The sequence below is a fragment of the Phragmites australis genome, chromosome 12 (assembly GCF_958298935.1).
Source record: "Phragmites australis chromosome 12, lpPhrAust1.1, whole genome shotgun sequence".
NCBI lineage: Eukaryota > Viridiplantae > Streptophyta > Magnoliopsida > Poales > Poaceae > Phragmites > Phragmites australis.
This window is the reverse complement of record NC_084932.1, coordinates 32647515-32673020: the sequence shown is the minus strand read 5'-3', so window position 1 is coordinate 32673020 and position 25506 is coordinate 32647515. Positions and strand designations below refer to the sequence as shown.

At 44.6% G+C, this 25506-nt stretch overlaps 2 protein-coding genes across 2 annotated transcripts; both read left to right on the top strand.

The window, feature by feature from the left end:
- The first annotated feature begins 2265 nt into the window (after positions 1-2265).
- Positions 2266-3108, top strand: LOC133886556 (uncharacterized). The gene has a single exon (XM_062326223.1). The coding sequence runs from the start codon at positions 2266-2268 to the stop codon at positions 3106-3108; it is 843 nt and encodes a 280-aa protein (XP_062182207.1).
- A 21157-nt stretch (positions 3109-24265) lies between these two features.
- LOC133886057 (protein DMP10-like) lies at positions 24266-25060 on the top strand. The gene has a single exon (XM_062325788.1). The coding sequence runs from the start codon at positions 24267-24269 to the stop codon at positions 24993-24995; it is 729 nt and encodes a 242-aa protein (XP_062181772.1). The 5' UTR covers position 24266; the 3' UTR covers positions 24996-25060.
- Positions 25061-25506: the final 446 nt, after the last annotated feature.

Genomic DNA, 25506 nt, shown 5'->3' with positions numbered 1-25506 from the left:
GATTCCATCAGAGGCAGACCCCGAGACTCATCCAGCATAGGGTCGTAGACCCTGGGCGCAGCAGGGTCACGAGGGAGGACAGGAAGCTCCGAGGACCCGTCATGTAAAGTGAGGAAAGCCAGGAACCCTGCAGGTACGCCCGTGAACGGAGGTGTGGACACCGAGGTGATTTTGGAAGGCTAACCGGCGAAGGAACCGAAGACAACATGCCGACGAGCCTCCACCGACGGTAGAACTCCAGCCGCCCAAATAACACCATGAGCACGTCCTCCAGACGAAGCAGGCAGCGGAAGGTAGAGATGCGTCTTCCACGAGGGAGGCCGTCGCGACCCAAACCGCTCGCAAGCTTGCCATACCATTCCTCGTCGCCGTCCTCGGACGGGATGGACCCATCTGAACTGGAAGAGGAAGGTACCCGAAATTCTACCACGGAAACGATCTGGACGTCGACCCGGTATCTTAAAGAATCAGCCTCCATGATGTACGGTGAATCGGTGATAGACGACTGACGAGGCGTTGGAGCTCTGGATCATCGTAGCGGACCGCCGCGCGAGGCTCAGGCACCTCCAGAGTGACAGCACTGGGGATGGCATCTGGCTGATCACACCAAGCAATCACCTGAAGAACAGCGAGGTCATTCCATGCAAGTAAATCAACGTCATCCGCGAGCTTTTCCACCTAACAATGGTGACCGAGGATCTGCTGAGCGGTGGAGATGGACCAAGTGTGGGGAGGGATACCGCGCAGAGCCAGGACCACACGGAAGTGGAGGTTGCCAGCGGAAGCGAAGGCGACCCGAGTCCATGGTCGAAAGTACCACACGGTGCCCGCGGACGCCGTCCGGCCGCTGGCGGCCAAGATAGAGTCTCTAGCAGCCTGAGATCGGCAAACGAACAGGAAGTTGTCCGGATGGAAGGACTTAATGCTGAACTCACTGGCCGGGACGCCGGGGGACCCAGAGATGTCATCGGAGAGCAGCTGTGGCTGGAAACCTTGCCTTGCGCGATTCGCATAAGCAAGGAGCACCCACCGGAGATCGCCCTCCTGAGCAAAGAACACATCTGTCCATGGCACGATACAACACTCGGAGCTAGACAGAGGAACCAAAGCTGCAGCCTCCCGCACAGCTGCCAATGGGCCAGGGTTGTCATGGCGAGGATCCCCATCAGCCGGTGACGGAGCAAAGTTCTGAGTCCATGAAGGTGATTTTGGCGGTGTAGGTCCGGCTGCTGCAGACCCAGGCGGCATGAGAGCACCGCCAGCGGGAAGGCTGCCAGAGGCGACCGAGCCAACCGGGGTGGTCGCGTCCGCCGCTAAGCCGACAGGAATGGAACAACCCGAGGAGAAATAAACAATCTGACGACGTCGACCAGCATCACCAGAGCCGGCCGACCGAGGACGTGGGCACTTGCAATCCTTTGCTTGATGCCAGAATCCACAACAGCGAAAGCATCACGGCGGTAGGTGGCACTCCGCCCGACGGTATAGGCAGTTAAGACACCTGTCGTCCAGGGTCGCAGGCAAGCTGCGGCACGGCAGGGGTTGGTGCCCTGAGCCCGCCCTCTTCGCAGGGGCCCACCAGCGATTGGTGACTAACGTCCAGCCGTCAGTGTCGGCAGCACCAGACGGCAAGGACGGCAAGAGCGGGATGAAGAACAGCCACGGGACACCCCCGTGTAAGCACTACCCCGAGGAAGCGCCAAGGGGCCGTGCGCCTTACGGGCAGCAGCCATGAAGCCTGAGGGGTCGGGTTGAACGGAAGGCACAACAATGCTCTGGAGCACCGCTTTCCCCTTCACTGGAGGCGACGGAGCTGGGAGCGACGCAGACAGGGCAGACATCTCGACCGAAGCGGAGTTGGGAGTATCTTGAAGCCAACGCTGCACCTTAGTTCTCCCCATGGAAGAAGAACCATGGTAGAAGGGGGGGGGGGGGCAAGCGCAGATAAGGGGAAGGAGCATAGTGGGGGAGGGGTTGCAAGGTGGGTGGTCACCGGGCTCGTGTTGAGCACCAGCGGGGAGGGAGAGGAGGGGGTGGGGGGGACGCCATCAAGAAGAAGAGAAAAAATCGCTCCTCTTAACTTGTTTGTGCTGCTTTGGCCGAGTCATCGGGTTTGGTTCTTAATGCAGCTGAGAATTCCTCTCCAAAATCACAACTACCCTTTCAATGCCATGACATTCTTGTCCAGTGGACAAAAAGGGTCTGGATGCTGCTGTTGCTCAAGTGTTTGAAGACAGCCACCATGCCTTCTGTTTGCATCATATCATGGAGGAATTCAAAGGAGAGCTAAGAAAGGGACCATGGTCACAACAAATCAGGGAGGGGATTATTGAGGATTTTACTCGTGCAGCCCAAGCATGCAGCATCGAGGATTTTAACATATCCATTGAGAGCATAAGGAATATATCCAGTGAAGCTGCTGACTGGATCATTGCAAGCAAGCCAGAGCATTGGTCGGATGCCATTTTCAGAGGCTGTCGGTATGATCATTTCTCCTCGAACATTGTTGATGCCTTCAATAACTGGATACCAACCAAGAAGGAGGGTTCGATTGTGCTGATGATAGACTCATTGAGAATGAAAATTATGGAGGTAATAGAATCAAGGCGTGAAGCTTGCAAGGTGTGGCCAGGGCATTTAACGCCTACCATGGAATACAAAGTGGAGGAAGAGATGTTGAAGGCCGGTAAGATGACTGTGCTGTGCTCCTCCGACACTGTGTTTGAAGTGCGGTGCAATGCAATTTTTGTCGTTAACCTTGCAAATTGGGAATGCACGTGCCGGAGGTGGCAACTTTCTGTCCTCCCTTGCATGCATGCTGTTGCTGTGTTTAACAGGACTGGGCGATCTTTCTATGACTACTGCTCAAAGTTCTTTAGAATAGAAAGCTACCAGCTGACTTACTCAGGAACAATCTTCCTAATACCTGACATGGATACCGTTGATTTGAGTGCTGGGGCAAATTTAATTCCGCCTCCCAAGCCACGTACATCAGATAAACCAAGAAGGAAGCGGTCTAACCCCAACAAGATAACCACTCTTGTAAGACTCTGCAGCAGGTGCAAGCAAACAGGCCACAATAAGGCAACCTGTGAAGCTCTGTTGTAGACAAGCAACTTCTTCATCTCTAGTGTGTATAGCATTAGCAGATACAGTGTGAAAGGTCTGATGTTTTGCTGTAGTGCTGTTGGTGAGAACATGGTGGCTTCTGTTTTCGGCGATGTAATGTGGTGATTGGTGAAGCAAAGCCTCTTCGGTGCTGTGGTGCTTCCTGCTATTTGTAGTTTCTTGGGCGGAAAGGGAGGAGTACCAGTCATACGACGTTGATTATGTGGGAGATGCAACTTATATTCTTGCCCATAGCTTCCGATCATGATGTCGCTAAAACAGAGTAGATGGTTAGCAGTTCATAACTCATATAGGTAATCCATAGTTTTATTATTTAGCCTGCCTGTGCTATGGTTGATTTAGTGGTAACAGTTGTGTCAGTGCAGTTGTTGCGTGGGCTCTTACATGGAGTAAACATCTGAATTCAGAGACGAGTGTTGCTTCAGTTAGCCAGTTATACTATTTAGCGCTTTGCGAAGGCACCTGGGACCCCCGATCTTTACGATGGCTTTTTACAACTCGCTCTCTTTGCGATGGTATTGAACAAATTAAATAATAGCTCTAGCATTTTTGAACCAAGACCCGACATGAACTGTCAGTCCAGTTGGGGCAAAGAAAAACAAATTCACTGTATTTGTTGTTTATTTCTCCACATTTGCTATACTACAATAGATTGAAATTTCCGTTTCCGGAGGCACGGGTGATGAGCGGTGACATCGGTGGGGGAGGCAAAGGGACGGCCTGGCACCACCGAGCGTCGACTGAAAACATCCAAAGATGGGAGGTTCAAGAACGGGAGTTTTGTTGAGGTTGAAGATGGGGAGCGATGGTTGGATCATCATCCAAATCCAATGGTTGGGGAGGGCGCCAAGTGTATTTTTCAAATCCAAATCCAATGATTTCTTCAATTCTGTGTACTGTTAACAATATTCTCCATCCAAGATGCAAGAAAAATATACATATCACATTTTGCTAATGATTTCTTCACCGCAAATCAAACACATGTTAGGTATTTGGGAAAAAATCAAACAAATAACAGAATGATGATTATAGCTATCATGAAACTAATACCAGTTGCTCTAATTAGTCACATGGGAGAAATAATTAGTTTCAGGTAGAAGTGTTTCGTCTCACTCCACCTGAATAAACTCTGGGAAATATAAGCCTCAACTCGTTATTGTTTTGTACGTTAATATGACCCTGCACATCAATCTCACAGCATCGTCCATTGGCCTAATTATACCAAGATGTGCAAAAATCTACCCAAAATAAAGTGTTTAACTGGCAAAAAAAAAATTGAACATAAACTTCGTGTTCTCTTCTTGATTGAGCGACAATGTTCCTGCCTTCCATTAAAAAACTGGCAAAAATACATCAATCAATAACAAATCAACAAGCTCCGATAACACCATCTTTATCCCAACGGTTGTTCAAAAGGCAGTTTTGTGCAGAAAATTGAAGGCTCCGCAATTACAGAGCCTACATCTGTCTAACTTTTAAAATCAATAAAAAAACCGATAAATGCTGCAAGACTGCAAGTAGAGAGCCCAACTTTGCTAACAGATCACGCTACACTCGATGCAGTTTTCCTAACATCGATGTATCTAAAGTTCATAAAAAAAACATTTATGCTTCAGATAAATTAAAGAAATCTGATGGAAAAAAAACTTTAATGATCCACTGACCACCAGTTGTTGGTTGAGGACCGGTGCGCAGAGCCTCAGATCAAACCCGTGGATGAGTGAGGACCGAGCCTTAGCTCGGTTGGTCCGGTTCCCAGTGGAAAGAACGATCGGTCGTGGGTTCGATCTCTGATCTCACGAGCCTGCCCAGCGATTTTAACCTCTAGTTACTCCCGAGATGAGTCTCGGGCTAGACGTAGAGTGAAAGAATCGAATGGTTTAAGATAAGAGTGAATTCGATCTTAATTAAAACTATTTCAATGAAACTCTAAAACAAATAAATAATTTTAATATAGATAAATAGTAAAATAACAATAATGACCAAATTTGATATAATACTAAGCAAGAAAATATATAAGCTACAACAAAAAAAGAATTGCAGAACATTAACTTGCAAGAAAGTAAATGTTTAAAGGAATATCGCTCCTCCTCGAGTCACCAAGACTCAAGTACTCTCTAGTGATAACCACATCTACATCTTCGGATTGGTGGGCTTCAAACCAAGTATAGCGAACATGACTCTTTTAGGTATGTATGTGATTTTGATGATTAATGATAATATAGTCAATATGACTAACATGTTTATCAAGTATATACTTTAATAGGTCTTATGGATGCAATACATGAAGAAACCACATAAGTTAGAGCTTAAAGAAGTGTGAATTGGATAAGCTCAGAAAAGATTACATACGCTGGATGGTCCGACGATCAGAGAATTGTACATGCCGGAGTGTTTTGACTTAGAAGAGGTCCTTCTGATTACACGTCGGATGGTCCGGCGTTGAGATGGTGAACACACTAGAGCATTTTCCAGGAGTAGTGTTTCTCGATGGCAGAAGGAGTCTGAACGCCGGATGGTCCGGTGATGAAAAGACGTCTACACTGGAAGCTTCAGTGGAGTGTTTTCCAGAGTTTTTCTCTCGGCTCAGTGGAGAAAGGAGTTATACTCTCCAGATGGTCCGGCCTGTGAACAGGAGGCTTCATCGGAGCATTTTAGAGCAATAACAGCTAGTGACAGCTAGCTTTTGGAAAAGGTACACGCCAGATGATCAAGTGTGTGTGAGTAGGTTTATGCTGGACCTTCCAGTGTTCAAAAAAAAATGACCGTTGGGGCAATGGCTAGTTCGTGGGGTTAAGATTATCAATACCCCCTCCCCCCTCCCATTCGATCATTTGAAGGTGCTAGAGTCCAGGAAAGCTCATAGACACTTGAGAAGGCATCCAAGCAACCAAAGTATTAAAAGTTATCATTCAAGGCAATTAACATAAGATTAAGGGAGCGATTAGTGCTATTAGGCATAAAGAGAGTTGTTGCTAGATATTGTTGCCTAGAGAGGGTATCAATGAGTGATCCTACATTGTACCAAGTAATACGTCGGCACCTTAGAGTCTTGGTGACACCCCGGCACCGTGAGCCTTCGTGGCTCAAGCTTGTTGACCCTCTGACTTGATATGAAGCGCTGGCAAGAAGCTTGTACGAGGACGTGAAGACCCTTGCCTTGGTGGCTCAAACTCCGAAGTGAAGATGGTCGCAAGTGACCAGAAGAGAGGCTTGTGGTGAGATTTTGCCTTTGTAGCTTGGTGACTCAATCTACTTGAGGCCTAGGTGGCTCAAGGGTCATAACCGGGTGCTATCCGGGAGCAATAGTCTAGGTGGCTGCTCCAACATGAATTAGGGGTGATGTTTATGCCATCGATACTACAAAATAAAATTATTTGTGCTGAGTTTGCTCTCTCTACCTTCTTTATGTTTTCGCATCTACATACTTGCAATCTACCTTTGCTTGTTTAGCTTCCTAGAGTAGTTTGCTAGGACTGGTTATAGGTTGCAAACCCTTTTGAGCGGTAAGGTAGACACACTAAATAAATTTAGAGCACATTTAGATAAAAATTGATATAGGTTTATCTTATGAAGTTTTTGGATCCGATTAGTTTTAGGTGTCCTAATTTACTCCCCTCTTAGGACGTCACCGATCCCTACACCAAGCATAAAGTTTCCTCTTGAGGCTCCTACAAGAACTCCAATAGCTCACCAAGACACTTTCAATCACTAAGATCGGCTAGATGTTTCCAACCACCAAGAGTAACAAGCTAATAGCTTCATTTGACCCAAATCAAGCCTAGACTTTAGCTAGATACACATTTTCTACTCTTCTTGCACTAATGATATCCTTAATCTTCAATTAAGAACTTTGCAAATCACTCTAGTGCACTCCTTTGTCTCCTAATCATACACTAAGTGTTTCAGCTATTCTGAATCGCAAGGTTGCCCTGTAAGATGAAATGAGAGGGTATATATAGGCTAGAGGTTCAAAACTAGCTGTTGCCCAATCACCCACATTTTTCATGAACGCCGGATGATCCGGCATACACAGCCTCCAAACACCGGACCATCCGATGTGAATCGTCCACCCAAAACTAGCCGTTACAGCTCTAAATACTCTGGCGAAGCCTTCAATGTATGCGCCGGACCATCTGGCATGTATAAGTCAGTCTTCCAGTGAACACAAATAATTCATCTAGGCTTTACTCCAGAGATGCCTTCGATATATGTGCCGGACCATCCGGCGTGTTCAACTAGAAATTCCCCTTCTGATTAATACTCCAGCATATCTAACTTCACTTTGTTGGATTATCTGGCATGTACAAACTTGAAGTCACTCTTCTGAAACAATACTCCGGTATGTACAACGCTTAAGCACCGAACTATTTGGCGTGTAGAGTTTTTTCAGAATTTATCCAATTCAAACTTCTTCTTTAAATTCTATCTTCACTGCAGAAACGAAAAAGTTTCTCTTGACGCTGAGCAAACCTGCTGTGGCTAAGTGTCAATCAGACTATGAGCGTATCAAAGGAAAGAAATCCTTGAGGGAGGCTTCTATCGACCAGGTACAGGAAGAACAACAACTAGAAAGATTCCTTAAGGATGCCAATATGACAAGAGAGCAATTTCTTAACGAGTCTGTGGCACCCAAAGCAGCCGAGAGATGGCAATTTAAGCTGGGCAAATTGTTGGTCATGCCGGACGAGTGGGCCAAACTGACATATCAACTTCGGAAATTTCAAGGCCAGAGTCAAGGAACAAGATCTCTTCCACGGGGACGACAGTATTTTTATATTCTTTGAGGAAATGTATCGACTGTACCAGCATTATACCCTCGACGTGTCTATCTTGAGTTGTTGGACTCTGTAAGTGTCGTATACGTATAATTCACAATATACATTTTTGTACCATTGTATTGAATATCTTAACTTATTCCTTGTGTAGAATGGAGGTACAAAGATGCAGGAAGGAGTGCATCATGCATGTGGGATTCATCAACCATATCTTGTCAACGCGACAATGATGAAATCTACCGACCTAAAGAAAACCGAGGACTATGTATTGAAGTGTCTTCTGGTGCTACAATTAAAGAAATACATACTTTTACCCTACCACTGGGGTACGTGTTTCTACTCTTTTTGAGTAATACATCATTAGAAATTAGGACCAACTAACCTATAGTGACCTATATAGAGTTTTCACTGGATCCTTCTTGTCATCCAGTCAGATATTAGCAAGATATTTATTTTTGACTCACAAAATAATCCGAAAGAAACCTACCAACCCGTCATTGACTTGCTACGAAGGTAAAAACCAACCATTTTGTTACTGCTCTTGTAATATTTGATTTGATTGAATCTAAGTCTACTTACGGTAATAATCACACACATACAGAGTGTACCCGCGATACACAAAGAAGAGCATTAGATACAGGCCATACCCAAAAGAATGGACAGTACGACATGGCTTTCCTTGTAGGAAGTAGGGTCCGAGCAATAATTTATGTGGTTTTTATGTAATGGAATTCATGCACAGCTTCAACACAGAGGATTCGATCCTGCCGGAAGATCCTGAGGTAGGCGGTATACACATTGATGACTAATTTTTAGGTTCCATGAAATTGGATCGTCTTTCTCGTTACCTTCAACCCATAAAAAAGGGCAGAGTTCAGACCCATCGGTTCATAAGAAATCTTAAACTCCATAAGATTATTGTAATGAAACTTGATAAGTATGCAGTGTATATATATTGTGACGAGACTTGATGTTTTATAAATAAAATTTATATGTGCTTGTGTATATATGCTGTGATGAAACTTGATATGTATGCGTGTCTATTTCTGGCAACGTCCAAAATTTGAAAATGGCACTGTACTGGCGGCAACCGCCACGTTTTTAAAAAAAAGCAGGAAACACCTATTAGTGCCGGTTTTTAATCATCAAAATACTTACCACTTATCTAAAGGCCTAGATGCTACATAGGGTACGCACATGCGCGCGCATTAAGTAGGATTGTGCATGCTCGCACACTGAGGGTCTAGGGGCCTCTAATCTATCTTTGTGCATGCTCGCACACTGAGGGACGCGCACGGGTGCGCATGTGTGAGTGTAGTGTGTGTGGGTTGTGTGCGTCCTCGAATGTACCCTCTAAAAAAACCCGAGGATGAGGAGAGGCAGTCGCTTCACACAATGAGTCAGACCATAGATGCACGGTGAGAGTTTTTAGAGTAAAAGGAGAAGATGCAGAGCGACAACAGTTAGAAGGATTTGTTCATCCTGGAGAAAAGCCGCCTGGGAGGATGACTCGACGAGACCTAGTAGGCTACTACTGCTTCAAGGCCGAGAGGCCAAACACTATTGCACTGAACTTGCCATTGGGAACTCGGCCGCACAGTGAATGACATCTTCATGGGCCACGTACACATACCTCCATGATTTCTGGCCGGAGGCTCGTCCTCTTCCGATTTTGGGGGAGGACATCTTGCGTGTTCCGTGGATCCTGCCATCCCGACATGGACCCTGAGCGCCACCTCGCGCGTGGATCCGCCCTGCAGCAAGTGGACGCTGTTGGAGAGCACCAACTATGGTCGTATCCCACAGTGGATCTTCGCCCCTAGCAAGATCCATGGCTGGATCCCGCAGTGGATCCCCGTCGGATCCCGCCATGGATCTCGCAAGGGGCTGTGCTTCATAGGGGCAGGGTCAGAGGAGCGAGTTGGGGGAAGAGGCCAAGGAGGCCGGTGAGGAAGGAGGCCAAGAGAGCGAAAGAGGGGGAATAAGGGGTGGAGAGGGAGGGAGGGGTTCCTCTGACGTTACGTCATACCGTAACATTGTCACTGACATGTGGGGCCCATTGAGAGTCGGCCCACATATCAGTGACCACATCACGATGACTTAATGTCAGAGGATCTCGCTCCGAGAGGGAGAGATAGGATATAGAGGTTCAGCTGGAGGACTTAGATATTTCCTGAGCTGGTTCCATTTAGCTGGTTTAGTGCCATTTTTATCATGAACTGATAGTGAAGTAATAAATATAACTGCTGGTTCTTTATACAAACCGGCAGTGATAGGTGATATTTATTATCACTGCAGGTTTTTGCCCGAATAGATGGGTGGCTGCCTAGTTTTGCTAGGAACCGACAATGATACATCAGTGCCGATTTTGGGTGAATTGGTAGTGATGAGGGATGCATTGTAGTGTGACCTACTATCTATTGCATTGCATTTCAGTAGTCAGGAGGTCGCTGTAGCTCGTAGTGTGACCTACTATCTACTGCATTGCATTTCATCCCATACATGGCATACACATACACACATACACTTATAAATTAAATGTTTAATTTTTATTACAATGTTTCTTCTTACATAAAGAGTTACATGAGTTCATGCTTTACATCTGCATTTAACTTATACATCATCTAAGGGGGAGGAGGAGATGTTTGGGGAATGCTTGCTTCTCCATAGAGAGCATTTTACTATAGGAGGCACCTGCAAAACCCAGTCAGCCAACTATTTTCCTAAACCCCCTATGATTAACTAGATGTGACTATTAACTAGCTCACACCTAGTTAAGCATGACACTTTAGGAAAATATTCCAAAATCCAAGTAATGCAGTTTTGACTTTTCAAGCCAATGTTACTTGGCATAAAAACCCCTCTAGTTTCAAAAAATAGCAAACCAACCCATCCAAGGACCCTAGTGCAATTATTAACTAATTGCCAAGAGACAAAATGCAAATTATACACCTTCTATAAATACAAAATTCGACCATGCAGTCTAAAGTACCAATTTAGCCTCCAAGCACCCCAAAAAATTCACAAGAATGCCATCAAATAGCCGAAAGGACCAAATACCCCTAAGTGTCACTTAAGCCGGTTTAGGTGGTAATGCCACAAACCAAATTGCCATGCACGGTAAAACTTCACCATGCCACATGTCACATAGCTTATAAACCAAGCCATGAAAAATTGGAGAAAAGCATTTACAAGATAATAGGAAAAAGGGAAGTTTCCATCTATAAATACAAGGGGTAGCCACCATAGAAACCCTAATGCCATTCAGCAGAGGGTGGTCTCTGGTAAGCTCATCCTCTCCTCTCTTCTCCCTTCTTTCTTCTTTGCTCAAGTTCATGGTTAACATCATGGTGCAATGAAGGAGAGCAAAGAGGAGAAGAGGAGGTGAAGGAGGAATCATCAACGACATCAAGTTTAAAAGCATCACATCACCATCTAGAATCAACACACCAAGAAAGGTGTGTTTTCATGGTTTCTAGATCTTAATCATGTAAGATAGATAATGAACAATCATACTAGCATGTGTAGGATTTAAGATCAAGAATACCAAATGCTTGTTCATATAGCATGCTAGGAATTGAATGAACTTTGAGGACAGAATAATCACGTGAACATCACCACAAGGACCAACATTAGTTGCATCTCGGTTTTAACATGAAAAATAGGCAAATAGGTAATGGGTGTGCTCCGATTTTCATCATGATCATCACATCACTAGAGTTGATGCTCTTAGCATGTTTATTCATCATTTTCATATCTTTAGCAGCTAGTATCATAATAAGGTTTAATCAGGGCATGCATATACTAGCTGTAAAATTGATCACTGAGCATAACAATCTAAGCATCACAGTAAGCATCATAGGCACCACAACATCATGCATCATTGAGCAACATAGGCATGCCACCAAGGGAAGGAGAACAATAGAATTACCATAGGGTCGAGCCAGGGCACGACAGGGAGACGGTGATGGTAGCCATGCCGGTGCTAGAGTAGCAGTAGGGCAGAGCCCCACTGCCGTCTCATAGCAACAAGTGGCACTAAGGATGCGAGGAGATCTTAGCGTGGCATTGGCAACATGGCCAAGGCCAAGACACCCCATCAAGCTTAGGAAGAGGAAGGAGGGAAACACAGCCGAGGCCCAGGTTCACGGCGTTACTCCTTGAGCACCACCGTAGCGCCGGAGTTGACGCCAAGGCTGACTAAGGTGGTGATGATTGTGAGGCCTCACGACCGAGCGCCAACACCAAGCTAAGATAAAGAGGAAAGGGAAGAAGAAGTCAAAGTTGTGGCACAATGGGGCTTCAAGAGCACCACCAGATCGTCAGAGTCGAGGAAGGAAGTCGACATGACGATGGCAGCTGTGAGGCCCTGTGGTCGAGTGCCACTGCCAAAACCTAGATGAGGAGTAGGGAAGAGTCGAGGTCGAGGTGAGGGACATGGAGGAGCTCCTGGGAGCACCACTGAGTCCCACGAGCCAAGGCCGGGGCCCAGGCCAGCGGGAGGCGGTGGCTGTGAGATCCATGGGGGTTGAGCACTACCACCCACCGAGGAGGAGAGGAGGTGGCAATGAAGGTAGATGAGCTCCTCCAGAGCTTGCTAGCAGCGGCCAATGTAGTGAGTCGAGCTAGGGTTATACCTTAGGATGCTCAATCAACCGTGCCAAGGGCGGAGAGGCACCGCGACCAAGGGGAAAGGAGAGAGGAGACTGAGGTGAGCTTGTCAGTGGTTGACTGACGCAGCGAAGGTGGCCAAAGTGGCCAGGGTAGCATGACCAAGGCATCACAGAAAGAGGAGCCAAGCGCGAGAGAAAAAGGAGAAGGAGGCGAATGAGACCGAGACCAACTGAGTCTGGTCCAGCTGGAGGCTAGGGTTTTACTTGGCTTGGTCTGGTCCAGGTGGAGGCATTCACCTGGGACCGTGGGGCTAGGGTTGGGCTGAGCTAGGCTGGGCTGGGCCTGGGCCAAGGTAGGGCTGGGGCTTGGGCTGGGCCAAATTGGGTTAAAGGTCAGGATTTTGCCATCATTAGCAAAACACCCCATTTAACCTAAATTCTAATCAACGATATCTTCATTCTTGATAAATCCATTAAATGGACTTTAATTCCATTTGAACCATTTTCTAACTAATAAAATTGTTAGAAAAATAGGCTTCTTAATTATTCAGATTGCTTTCAACTCTCATTTCCTCAAAATAAACTAGAGACCATTTCCCTCTTAGACATTGAGCTAATAATATTAAGCGGGGGCTATAACCATCATGCATTGACCTAATTCATGTGAATCCCAATTACTTAATACTTATATCTTAAGAGAACCTCGTCTCATCGAGTCTTTTGATTCGATCTATTTTACAGTCTTTAGAACTGACCCAGGGTATCAGATTTAGTTTGATCCATAGTACTCGGAATCATTCCAGGTTCCAGGCAAGTATCCAACCTTTCTCATACTCATTGAATATTTTCAAGTATAGTTTTCAAACCTACTCTATATGGATATCACTTTCATGTCATAGTAATCTAGCAAACTAGTTAGAGCACAACATTATGATGATTAATGACAATCCAACATGATCATGAAACTTGACTAGTGCTATGTGAGTGCAGTGGAAGACTCAATTATTTATCCATTCTTGCATGCTTGAACTTGTTAAGATAACAACAACCTTGGATGAATATCCAATGCCATAATTGATGCATTTACTACAATCCCGATTGGCTGGGCAGTTATCTTTGTATTTCCTAGCTGGTGTAATTCTGCAGGGGAGGGGGAGGGGGAGGGGGAGGGGGAGGGGGAAGGGAGATGTCCCCTTAAAAGATGACCTAGGAGGTAGGACTTAAAATGTTGTCCTGAACAGCTCTATATTGTATGACAGTCGGTAGACATGGGCCTGGTTCACTGGTTGTTGAGTCATGGCTCGGTGCTACAGGCTACCCTTGTCCATCTAGATCAAGCTAGCCCTAGAATCACAATAAGTCCGTAGGTGGAGAAAGATGTTGTTGGTCATGACCATGTCATACACATCTCAGTATGTGAGGCATCCAGTGTCATGCATGCCATGTTGTGGGTACAGTTATACACACCTCTGATTAGAGTCTTGAATTGTGATTTCACTCCCAACTTCAGGGTTACGAAGCGATGTTCATGGCAGGAAAATGAACAACCATTTGGTTCTATCCTGTGATGTTCTGATAAGTAGTTGAACTTGATAAAAACTTGGCGTTTACAATTACAACACTTTTACAAAACCCTGCATTGCTCGATTATTGGTTGAGCACTTGAAGGTATGGTGATAACACTGTACAACCATCCTTGGTTCATGATGTACACTAATTGCTATATGGATCTTGCTTAGTGCTTTTGTACTCATACTTGTATAATTCCTTGTTGTAGAAGGGTATGAAGTAGACCTTAATGCTGATCATCTATAGATCCCTGGTGAGAGTTACACTAAGCCAGCACCAGCAAGTGTCACACCCGGTTTTAACTACCAAAATCAGATGCGGCTTATGTGTGCCCAGGATGTTCAACACACATAAGGACGTCACAGGTGAAGTAAAAAAAGCAATACTTTTATTAAATAAACGTTAAACTCTTACAGCAATTGACATATATTGTCTTCTATAAAGATATCTGCAGCGGAACAGAAGCACTAGTGCCCAACAACACCGCAGGCAACTGACCGGGAGACACGCGCCTAGAACGTCACAACCTCGCCTTAATAGTCTTCAACATCTTCACTCACTGAGCAGCAGCATACATATCGCATGGTATAGGGAAAATAGCAAGTGTGAGCACATAGAGTACTCAGCAAGTGGGGGAAAATAATGATATGCAGGCTTATATCAAGAATAGGCTAACAAATGGTATTTTTGCGTAAATGCGAGTAATAAAAACATATTTGGACTCAAAAGCATTAAGCAATTATTAAGTGAATGTAACCTAAACAATTCAGCATCCAGCATACAAGGCTCCCCACCTTGCACACCATAACCTTCTAGTACTCCCTGTACTATAACCAAAACCATCTAGTACTCCCTGTACCAGAACCATAACCACAACCATCTAGTACTCCCTGTACCAGAACCATAACCACAACCATCTAGTACTCCCTGTACCAGAACCATAACCACAACCAAACTCATAACCACAACCCAACTAATCATGTGAGGATCCAAGTCTCTCATATCCGTGAGCACGGCTGTTATAACAGTTTTACACTCTGCAGAGGTTGTCCAGCTTTCCCCACGAGTCAGTGAATTCCATGTTGCCATGTTCGCGAAACACTTAACACACGCCAGTGGTGTGCCGCCAAGAATCACTGTATGACACTTTCCACTAACCAGAGACTAATCCAGTGCATGTCTGCCCACTAGGTTTCACCGCCAGGCTTTACGCAAGCAACAGCTCCTACCCAGAAGCCCCCTTTTGTGCTGACCCAACACACACTGGATAAACTCTAATCAGTATGTCACATTTTACCCATATCAGCCTCGTGGTTGGTACGTTACTTCTTGGGTTGTCACTCCACGAACCGGTCCTTACTTAGGTTACTTGAGCAAACACTAAACCAACATCATAACCATGACAACCATCAAAACCACTTTGCTCAAGGCCTAAGGTTCCATGTTGCTAGACCATTAATACATTAACGACCATTGTTGCATATGTTCATTAGTCAAGATTATGACACTTCTTAACATCCCAAAAGCATGGCTAAGCAATCTACCCACAAAAGATACCTAACCATAAACCATCTAGGTTCCAAGGGATGATAAGGGAAAATCTAGGGAAAACCCTAACATAGGTGACTACCCATCATATTGACTCTGCATGCAATTTTGTAAAACAAAACATTTAAAAACATAGGTTCAATATGATCAAGGACACTTGCCTTTTTCCCAATGCTGCTCAGTGTTGTCGAAATCTTGGTCTTGAAGTCCATCGAACTGCTCCGGAACGTTATCAACTAATCGCGAGAACTACCGACAAACAACACAAAGGAAAACACTAATAACAACATACCAAACATCATCAAAACACTTTAAAAATACTATGGTTGGATAGGGATGATTTTAGAAACATTTAGACGTAAGAATCACGTAAATCGGAGTTAAGATGAAAAGAGAACAGCTTTCGGGAGATGGATTAGACTGAAAAGGAAATGCTGATTTTCCGAAACTATCTTCCTATGAAAAAGGCTTTATTGCACAATCACTGTGTCAGGCTTGACAACATTATTGCGCAAGATTCAAGAAGTGTAGGGCAGACTAGACTTCACTGACTAGGCTAAGGAGAATGATATGACTCTGACTTGGCATACTATGCAAGTACCATCTTGGTAAAGAAAGGATATGCGGAGATCTAGTATCGAACACCTATGATGGATCAAAAAGGCTGAAGGTTGTGCTTCTAGGTTAAGGATACTATCGGTGACTCTATGTAGCGGTGGTGGTTCGGGTTTCGTCGGAGATGGCGATCGGGCATGTGGCCACAAACATCAATGTCGGCTTCAGTGGTGTTTCACTAAAATGGGGGAAGCATGGTGTAGAACGCGGAAAGACTAACTCAGCGGTATGGTTGGTTTTGGAAGGGGTCATCCGAGGTAGTGGCAAAACAGCGATGACTGCTTCTAGGTTTGGTGGTGACCGCGAACAGATTCAGGAACAAAGACGCTCGCGTTCTAGGAGATTGGCTATCAAATTTGGGGAACCTTTTGAACAAAGATGTTCATATAACCCGGGAACACAATGCTATGGTATGGGTTTTGATAGATCATCCACTGAGAGGAAGAACGATCAGCATAGATGAGACGGGTGATGGCTGCGACATGCTGTGGTTGGCAATGGCGTCTTGGTCGTGTCGCTGCACAAACGGAGATGGGCTCCTAGGGTAACGTAGAAGACTCCATGGGACACGCCGTGACATGGTTGGTGCATCCATATGGCTTTCGGATTGACAGGGGACGCGAATGCAAATCCAGTGCGCGTGCTGAACACGTCCAGAAACCAGACAGCGGGTATGTCGACCTTGATTTCGATAGTTTGGCTAATCTACTGGCCAAACTGGTTGGTGAGGGCGTGGGGAACATCATGGGACATGTACCGGTGAAAGGGCTTGGTGATTTGACCTCTGGTCGGTCGGGAACATCGATGCCAATCAGCTACAGCGCGGCTGTCTCGCGGCTGTCCGCGATGGTGACGACCATAGCGGCATAGATCGGGCTTTGGCCGGGGCTAGGACTTGGCTAGAGACTTAGTATGATGCTAAAACAGTAGTAAGGGAGGATAAGAAGAGTTCCTCACATTGCTTTGATGGTCGAAGAAGGAGGATTCGTGGAGAAGACGACGTAGCGCATCACGGGCGGCGGCGGCGGCGGCTCCGGCGAACGGCGGCGCTCCGGCGATGCACGGACAGGGAAGCAGTGACTTCTAGGGCTTGGGGGTATGGAATAGAGGTAGGAGAGGGCGTGCAACTCATATATATAGGGCTAGGGGCGGCTGGATGAGGTGGAGTCCAAACCGAACACGATTTGGATTCGAGTTCGAGTCGGTTACGGTTTCCTTTTTCGCAGCTCTGTATTCCGAGGATGATATCTCTATCGTCCGGACTCCAAATTGGACGTTTCTTGATTCTAAATTGTATTACTCGAAAAGATCTACAACTTTGGTAGTCATTGGAACTTCTGAAAACGTCATATTTAATTCCAAAAATGCATCACAAAATAAACTGTTTGAACTCAAACTTCTCTGCGCAGCACTGATTTCGGGGGACATAACTCCCAGCTCTATTATCCAAAAGGTGACTTCCATAGGTTCAAATCGAAGCTCTCGACGAGACCTACAACTTTGGTATTGTCAAGATTTGCATTTGAGGCCGTTTTGAACTCGAAAACGTCATGAGAAGATGAGGCTGTCCAGAACTCCGCGAAAATTTACAGATTTTGTGGATCCTTTGTTGGGCCATCTAGAAGACTTGGCTAAGGCTTTGAATTTGAGCAAAGTTGAGCCCAAAGACACTTTAGGTATATCTAGGGTTTAGAAGAAAAAAAACTTTTACAGAGAAATTTGAATAGGATTTGAATTTGAATTGAGTTTGGAGTGAATTTGAGAGAAACCAAAAGATAAGGTTGAACAAGAATAGGAGTAGATAAGAAATTTGAATTTAGATTTGGGTAGAATTTTGAGAAAGAGGAGAGATTGACTTTAAACAAGAATTTGGATAAGATTTGAATTGAACTAGAGAAGGATCAGGTATGATCAAGGATTGAATAGATGATGAATTCAAAGACTTCGAATTCCAACCATTAAGATCCTTAACCTATTCACTATTGAGTTTTGTAAAATCCTTTTCAAAATATTTTTCACTCAAAACACCAAAGAGAAAGAAAAGGAAAAAAAACTCTAATGCATTTACCTGGCTCCTAGCAAAACTCAGCATGCAATGCACAAAAAATAATAACCTATATTGATTGATTGATTAAGAAAATAGGTTTTAAACCTATTCTACTGGTGAAGCTATTCAATACTCTTGGAAAGTTTTAGAAATTTGAGAAATCTGAAAATCAGGGTGTTACAGCAAGGTGCCTATCTGGAGAAGGAGAATGAGGAAGAGCAGAACTAACTACCACGATCATAGTCTCAAAAGGTTGGGTTTGGTGTGTTCTAGGATAGAGACCTTATGACATAAGTTGTTCTATGTACCTTAATGGTACTCTGTCATCGGAGTTATCTTAAATTACTCGGTGATTTTAATCTATGGATACACTATTGTTTCTGCTATGCTACTCTGATGTGTCAGTAATTCGGTGATCTTCCGACCAAAATGTGGACTGTAGACAAACACTTTCCACCTCGAAAGTGGAAAAGTCGGGTCGCCACTGCCTTCGGGTCTGGACCCAAGGCCCACAATCCCGTGTGTGAACTTTGCATGCACTTGGGTTCTACAGTATTTACATGCATAAAAAGGTTCAAATTTTGAACTTTATTTTTTTCATTTGAAATTGCATGTATTTGGTTTCTATATTATTGCTTGCATAAAAAGGTAAAAATTTCGAACTTTATTATTTGTATATTTTTAGTGCAAAATTATCAGTATTATTTGAAAGCCATATATTTGGCATTTTTTGTTGAAATAAAAAACAAGTAACATTATGGTGTATACTATTCTTACGTACATTAAAAAGTTGAAAGTACGTATTTCAATTTTTAGAGGGTAACACAATATATCTTGCCAAATCACCCGCACAATGCAACAGCAATATTTGATTATGTAATGAAGATATTAATTGTATAGCACACGTGGGGTATATGCATGCACTACTACAAAAATTATTTTCAGAGGCGGGTGGTAACCCATTGTAACACCCTGGTTTTCAGAATTTGCAATTTTTTTAAATTTTTTAAGATTATTAAATAGCTTCGCTAGTAGAATAGGTTTAAAACCTATTTTCATAAACAATCAATCAATATAGATTATTATTTCTTGTGCATTACATGCTGATTTTTGTTAGGAGCCAGGTAAATACATTAGAGTTCTTTTTTTTCTTTCTCTTTGGTATTTTGAGTGAAAAAGATTTTGAAAAGATTTTTACAAAACTCAATAGTGAATAAGTTAAAGACCTTAATGGTTGAAATTCAAAATCCTTAAATTCATCATCTATTCAATTCTTGATCATACGTGATCCTTCTCTAGTTCAATTCAAATCTTATCCAAATCCTTATTGAAAGTCAATCTTTACTTTTCCTCAAATTCTATCCAAATCCAAATTCAAATTCAAACCTGTTTAAATTTCTCTACAAAAGTTTCTATTCTAAAACCCTATATATATCTAAAGTGTCCTTGGGCCCAATCCTACCCAAGCCCAAGCTCTTAGCCAATACACAAGTCCTTAGAAGCTCTACCAAAAAGGATATATGAAATCTGTAAATATTCGCAGAGTCCTGAACAGCCTCATCTTCCCATGCACTTTCAGAGTTTGAGACAGCCTCAAATGCAAATTTTGAAAATACCAAAGTTGTAGGTCTCATCGCGCTTTGATTTGAAACTATGGAATTCCCCTTTTGGATAATGGATCTAGGAGTTATAGCCCCCAAAATCAATGCTGCACAGATGTCTCTAAGTTCAAATAGTTTATCTTATGACGTATTTTTGAAAATCAAGATGGTATTTTCAGAAATTCTAATCAAAGCCAGAGTTGTATATCTTTTCGAGTACTATAAGATAGAGTCTAGAAATATCCAATTTGGAGTCTGAACGGTGGAGATATCATCATCGGAATAGAGGGCTGCAAAAAAGAAAACCGTAACCAACTTGAACTCAAACCCGAGTCGTGTCCGATTTGGACTCCACCTCAGCTAGCCGCCCCCAGCCCTATGAATTGGAGTTGCACGCCCTCCCCTACCCCTATTCCATGCCCCAAAGCCCTAGTCACCACTGCTGCCTTTCCCGTAACCCGCCGTTCGCCAATGCCACCGTCGTCACCACCCGTGATGCGCTACGTCATCGTCTCCGCGAATCCTTCTTCCTCGACCATCAAAGCAAGGTGAGGACCCCTCCTTCTCCTCACTTACTCTTGTTTTACCATCATTCTAAGTCCCTAGCCAAGCCCTAACTAGGGCCAAAGCCTGATTTGCACCGCCACAGTCGTCACCGTCGTGGACAGCCATGTGGCCGCCGATTGGCATTGGCGCTCCCGACCGACTAGAGGTTGAATCACCATACCCTTTGTCTAGCATGTGCCCCAGGATGTTTCCCATGCCCTCACCAACTAGATTAGCTATTAAAGCACTAACACCAATGGGAATGCGATCACCGTGACCACTGCTCCAGTCTGGACGTGTTCTGCGCGCGCATTAGATTTGCATTCGTGTTCTCCGTCAATCCAAAAGTTGTATGGATGTGCCATCTGTGTCACGGTGTGTCCCATAGAGTCTTCTACATGGCCTATGAGTCCTTCACCTCCTGTGCAGCGACACGACCGGAACGTGGTTGCCAACCGCAGCATGTCGTAGTTGTCACCTATCTCATCTCTACTGATTGTTCTTCCTCTCAGGAGATGATCTTCCCAAACCCGTGCTATATAATTGTGTTCCCAGCAAATATAAATGTCTCTGTTTTGATGGTTTCTCAAATTTCATAACCTATCTCTGGGAACGCGAGCATCTTTGTTGCTGCGTCTATTCGCGGTCACTACCAAACCTAGTAGCAGTCGTCACTATTTTGCCGCTACCTCGGAGTATCCCTTCCAAAACCAACCATACTACTGAGTTAGCCTTTCCGTATTCTATGCCATGCTTCCCTCATTTCGCTGAAATGTCATTGAAGCTCAATGTCGATGTCAGTGGCCACGTGCTCAATCGCCGTCTCGGACAAAACCCAAGCTGCCGCTGCTACGTAGAGTCGCCGAAAGTATCCTTAACCAAAAGTGCAATCTCCAGCCATTTGATCCATCATGGGTGGTCAAAATTAGACCTCAACATATCCCTTCTTTAATCCAAGTCGATGTTTGCATGGCATGCCAAGTCAAGTCAGCATCATATCATTCTGCTTAACCTAGTCAGCAAAGTCTGATCTGCCTAATATTTTTTGAACCTTGCGCAATGATGTTATCAAGCCTAACACAATGATTACGTAATAAAGTGTTTTCCTATAGGAAGATAATTTCGGTAAACCATCATTTCCTTTTCAGCCTAATCCGTCTCACAAAAGCCCATTCTCTTTCACCTTAACTCCGATTTAGGTGACTCTTGCATCTAATTTTTTTTTTAAATCATAAATTATCCAACCACAGTGTTTTTAAAGTGTTTTGATAATGTTTGATATGATGTTCTTAGTGTTTCCTTTGTGTTGTTTGTCGGTAGTTCCCGTGATTAGTCAATAGCATTTTGGAATCATTCAAGGGACTTCAAGACCAAGGTTTTGACAACACTGAGCAGCATTGGGTAAAAGGCAAGTGTACTTCTTAATCATTTTGAACCTATGTTTTAAACTGTTTTGTTTTACAAAATTGTATGCAATCTTAACTTGATGGGTAGTCATCTATGTTAGAGTTTACCTAGATATTTCCTTATTATTCCTTGAAGCCTAAGTGATTTATGGTTAGGTGTTTTTTATGGGTAGAAATGATTAGCCATGCTATCGGGAATATCGGGAAGTATCATATACTTCACTAATGAACACATGTAACAATGATGGTTAATATGGTGATGAATTTGATATAGCAACATGGAAACTTAGGGCTTGAGCAAAGGGGTGTTTATGGTTTGTCATGGTTATATTGTTGGTTTAGTGTTTGCTCAAGTAACCTAAGTAAGGACCGGTTCGTGGAGCGATAACCCAAGAAATTCCGTATAAACACTAGACTGATATGGGTAGGCTTAGCTGATTAATTAGAGTTTTTCAGTACTGTGTGGGCCAGTTGGAGGCATTGTATATTGAAGGCAGCATACCTTAGAAACAGCAAGGCACAAGAGGGGGATTCTAGGTAGAGAGGGATACGTCCACTTTCATAAACCCTGGCGGTGAAATCTAGACTGATGGTGACACATACTGGGAGGATTCTTTGTAAAGGTTTCATAGTGATCTCCTGACAACACACCTTAGGCAGTGTGTATTGTGCTTGTCCAGCACTGCAACATGGAGACTTTAGTCACCTGCTTGCAAGTGATGAAATCACGACTTGTGGGAAAGTTGTGCAACCTCTGCAGAGTGTAAAATCTGGTATATCAGCCGTGCTTACGGTCATGAGAGACTTTGATCATCACATGATTAGTTGGTTGTGGTTATGGTTATGGATATGGATATGGTTGTGGATACGGTCTGGTGATATGAGATGGTTATAGTTTGCAATGTGTGTAGCCTTGAGTGACAGTTATTGGGTCATTTGGGTTACATTCACTTAATAACTGCTTAATGTTTTTGAGTCTGAATATCTTTTCTTTAATTGCATTTACGCAAATATACCATGTATCAGCTTGTCCTTGATATAAGTCTGCATATCATTATTCTCTTGTACACTTGTTGAGTGCGTCATGTGCTCACACTTACTGTTTTCCCTATGTCATGCGACATGTGTAGTGGTGCTCAGTGAGTGGAGATGTTGAAGACTATCCAGACGATGTTGTAACGTTCTAGGTGCGTGTCTCCCGGTCGGTTGCTTACAGTGTTGTTGGGCACCAGTACTTCTGTTCTGCTGCAGATATCTATATAGAAGATAATATATACCAATTGATGTAAGAGTTGACGTTTATTTCTATAAAAGTATTGCTTTTGTTACTTCACCTGTGACGTCCTTTTGTATGTTGAACATACTGAGTACACATAAGCCGCATCTGGTTTGTCCATTAAAACAGGGTGTGACACCCATTTGCACAGGCGTTTAGCCACCCGCCTCTGGTCGAAGGCCTGTAAAAATAGACGATTTCACAAGTGTAAAAGAGATCGCATGTGGAAACCTATTACCAGAGGCGGTTCTAAGAAACCGATTGTGTTAATCGATTTTCACAGGTGGTTTCTTAAGTGGACCGCATCTGGTAATTTAATTTCCACAGATGTTTCCTTAAACAGATCGCCCCTGGTAATCAATTTCCAGAATTGATAATTTTGGCCCAAAAAAAGCGATTTTGTTTTGCACCCGAGGAAATGCATGTCGATTATTTGTACATTTAAATGGTTTCAAATGAAAAATATTTCAACTACAAAGTTGTAGATCTCGTCAAGAGCTACAGTTTTTATATAAAGTTTATCTCTATCCGACTTCGTAGAAAAAAGTTATGAATTTTTGCAACCTATTATCAGCTCATTACCAGATGAAAAAATAATCTTTTACATAGGCGGTTCACATAAGAAATCATCTGTGATAATCATATTATTTTCAGATACGGTTCACATAAGGAACCGCATCTGTAAATGACCTTTTACGCAGGCGATTCTTCATGTGAATTGCCCGTGTTAATGATCCTATTTGCATAGGTGATGGTTTGTCATTTAAATCACCTGTAAAAAAAATACTAAAGTGTTAGAAAATAGTTTTTATAGTAACGATGCCAATTTGGAGGGATCTGGAAACTAAATGCATGGTGCAGACGCGGTTCATAACCGGCATCAGTGCGCTGCGGGCTAGGGTCCAGGTGGCGACGTGCTTGTACGTGGTGCCTCGCTGCCGGCCGGTACTTAACCTAATACCCAAGCGACGTAAACAGAAATACATACCAGGCGCATATATTATCGCGTGCACTTTGGTCTTTCCAGCTTTCAGCATCTGGTTCCAGTCTGTTTCTGCCACCATGCAGGTTGCAGGCCGCCGTGTATAAAAGGGCATGCATGCTGACCTGCTGCTTACACACATCCATCATGGGAGACATGGACGCTCGAAGCCAGCCCGAGGCCGAGAAGACGACGAGTGAGCAGAAGGCCCCCCCAAGTCCGTCCGACGCCGAGAAGAAGGTTGAGCAGAGCCCGAAGAAAGGGCTCTTCGACAAGTCGCTGGGGACAGCGGCGAACCTGTCGAAGCTCCTGCCTACCGGCACCACGCTGGCCTTCCAGACGATGGCGCCGTCCTTCACCAACCGCGGCAACTGCGAACACGACCGCGTCAACTTCGCCTTCACCTGGGGGCTCATCGGCTTCCTCACCTTGCTCTGCGCGGTCCTCTGCTTCACCGACAGCGTCACCGACAAGGGCGGCAACACCTACTACGGGGTGGCCACCCCCCATGGCTTCAAGCTCTTCAACCACAAGCTGGAGGACTTGCCCCTGTTCGACGAGAAGGAGAAGAAGAAGAAGCTCGATAAATTGAGGAAGAGTAAGAAGTGGAGGCCGCAGGACTTCCTGCACGCCCTCTTCAGCGCCGCCGTGTTCGTGGCCCTCGCCTTCTGCGACGCCGGCGTGCAGAACTGCCTGGTCCCGAAGGAGTCCCGCCAGTGGAGGGAGTTCCTCGCCAACTTGCCGCTGGCGGTTGGGTTCCTCGCCAGCTTCGTGTTCATGATCTTCCCCTCCACCAGGAACGGCATCGGCGACGACGGCGCTGCGGACACAATAACGACGAAATCCGGAGACCCGCCACAGCGCAGCACCGGCGACGGTAAGTAGTTGCATGCGTGCATGCATGACGACTCGATGAGTGCAGGACGTGCTTGCTTGTCTTCTTTAAATAAAGCCTGCCGTAATCAAGTAATGGCCGCATGTACGTTCTTTTATCTGTCCCCCCTTAAAGCTTCACCACTGTTACATGCTCAGACATTCAGTGGGGTGTGTGTGTACTTTTCTGTAATCCATTCTCCTTTTTGGCTGTACCGTCCTGTGGTGTTGTGAGTGTGGAATAATACTCGTATCCAGATTTATTAATACATGAATAAGAGCATAAAAGGCTTAAAATTACAATGAATTGTACTCACTCAAAGGGCAGTTACACGTCCACTGAGGTTGGCCAACCTAGGCCGGACGTAACTCAGACTCAGGTCGGCGAATTGAAGCCAGTGACGGTCCTGGCGTGTACGTGTAGAGTGCCAGAGGCAGAGAGAGAGAGCCGTTGGCGACGCCGGCGAGGGAGAGCGGATGTGGCCACGCCTCCGATCCTGGGCGCAGGCGCGGGAACAAACGA

Coding starts and splice junctions, on each gene's coding strand:
- LOC133886556 (XM_062326223.1), top strand. CDS start 2,266: ATGGAGGAATTCAAAGGAGAGCTAAGAAAGGGACCATGGTCACAACAA.
- LOC133886057 (XM_062325788.1), top strand. CDS start 24,267: ATGGACGCTCGAAGCCAGCCCGAGGCCGAGAAGACGACGAGTGAGCAG.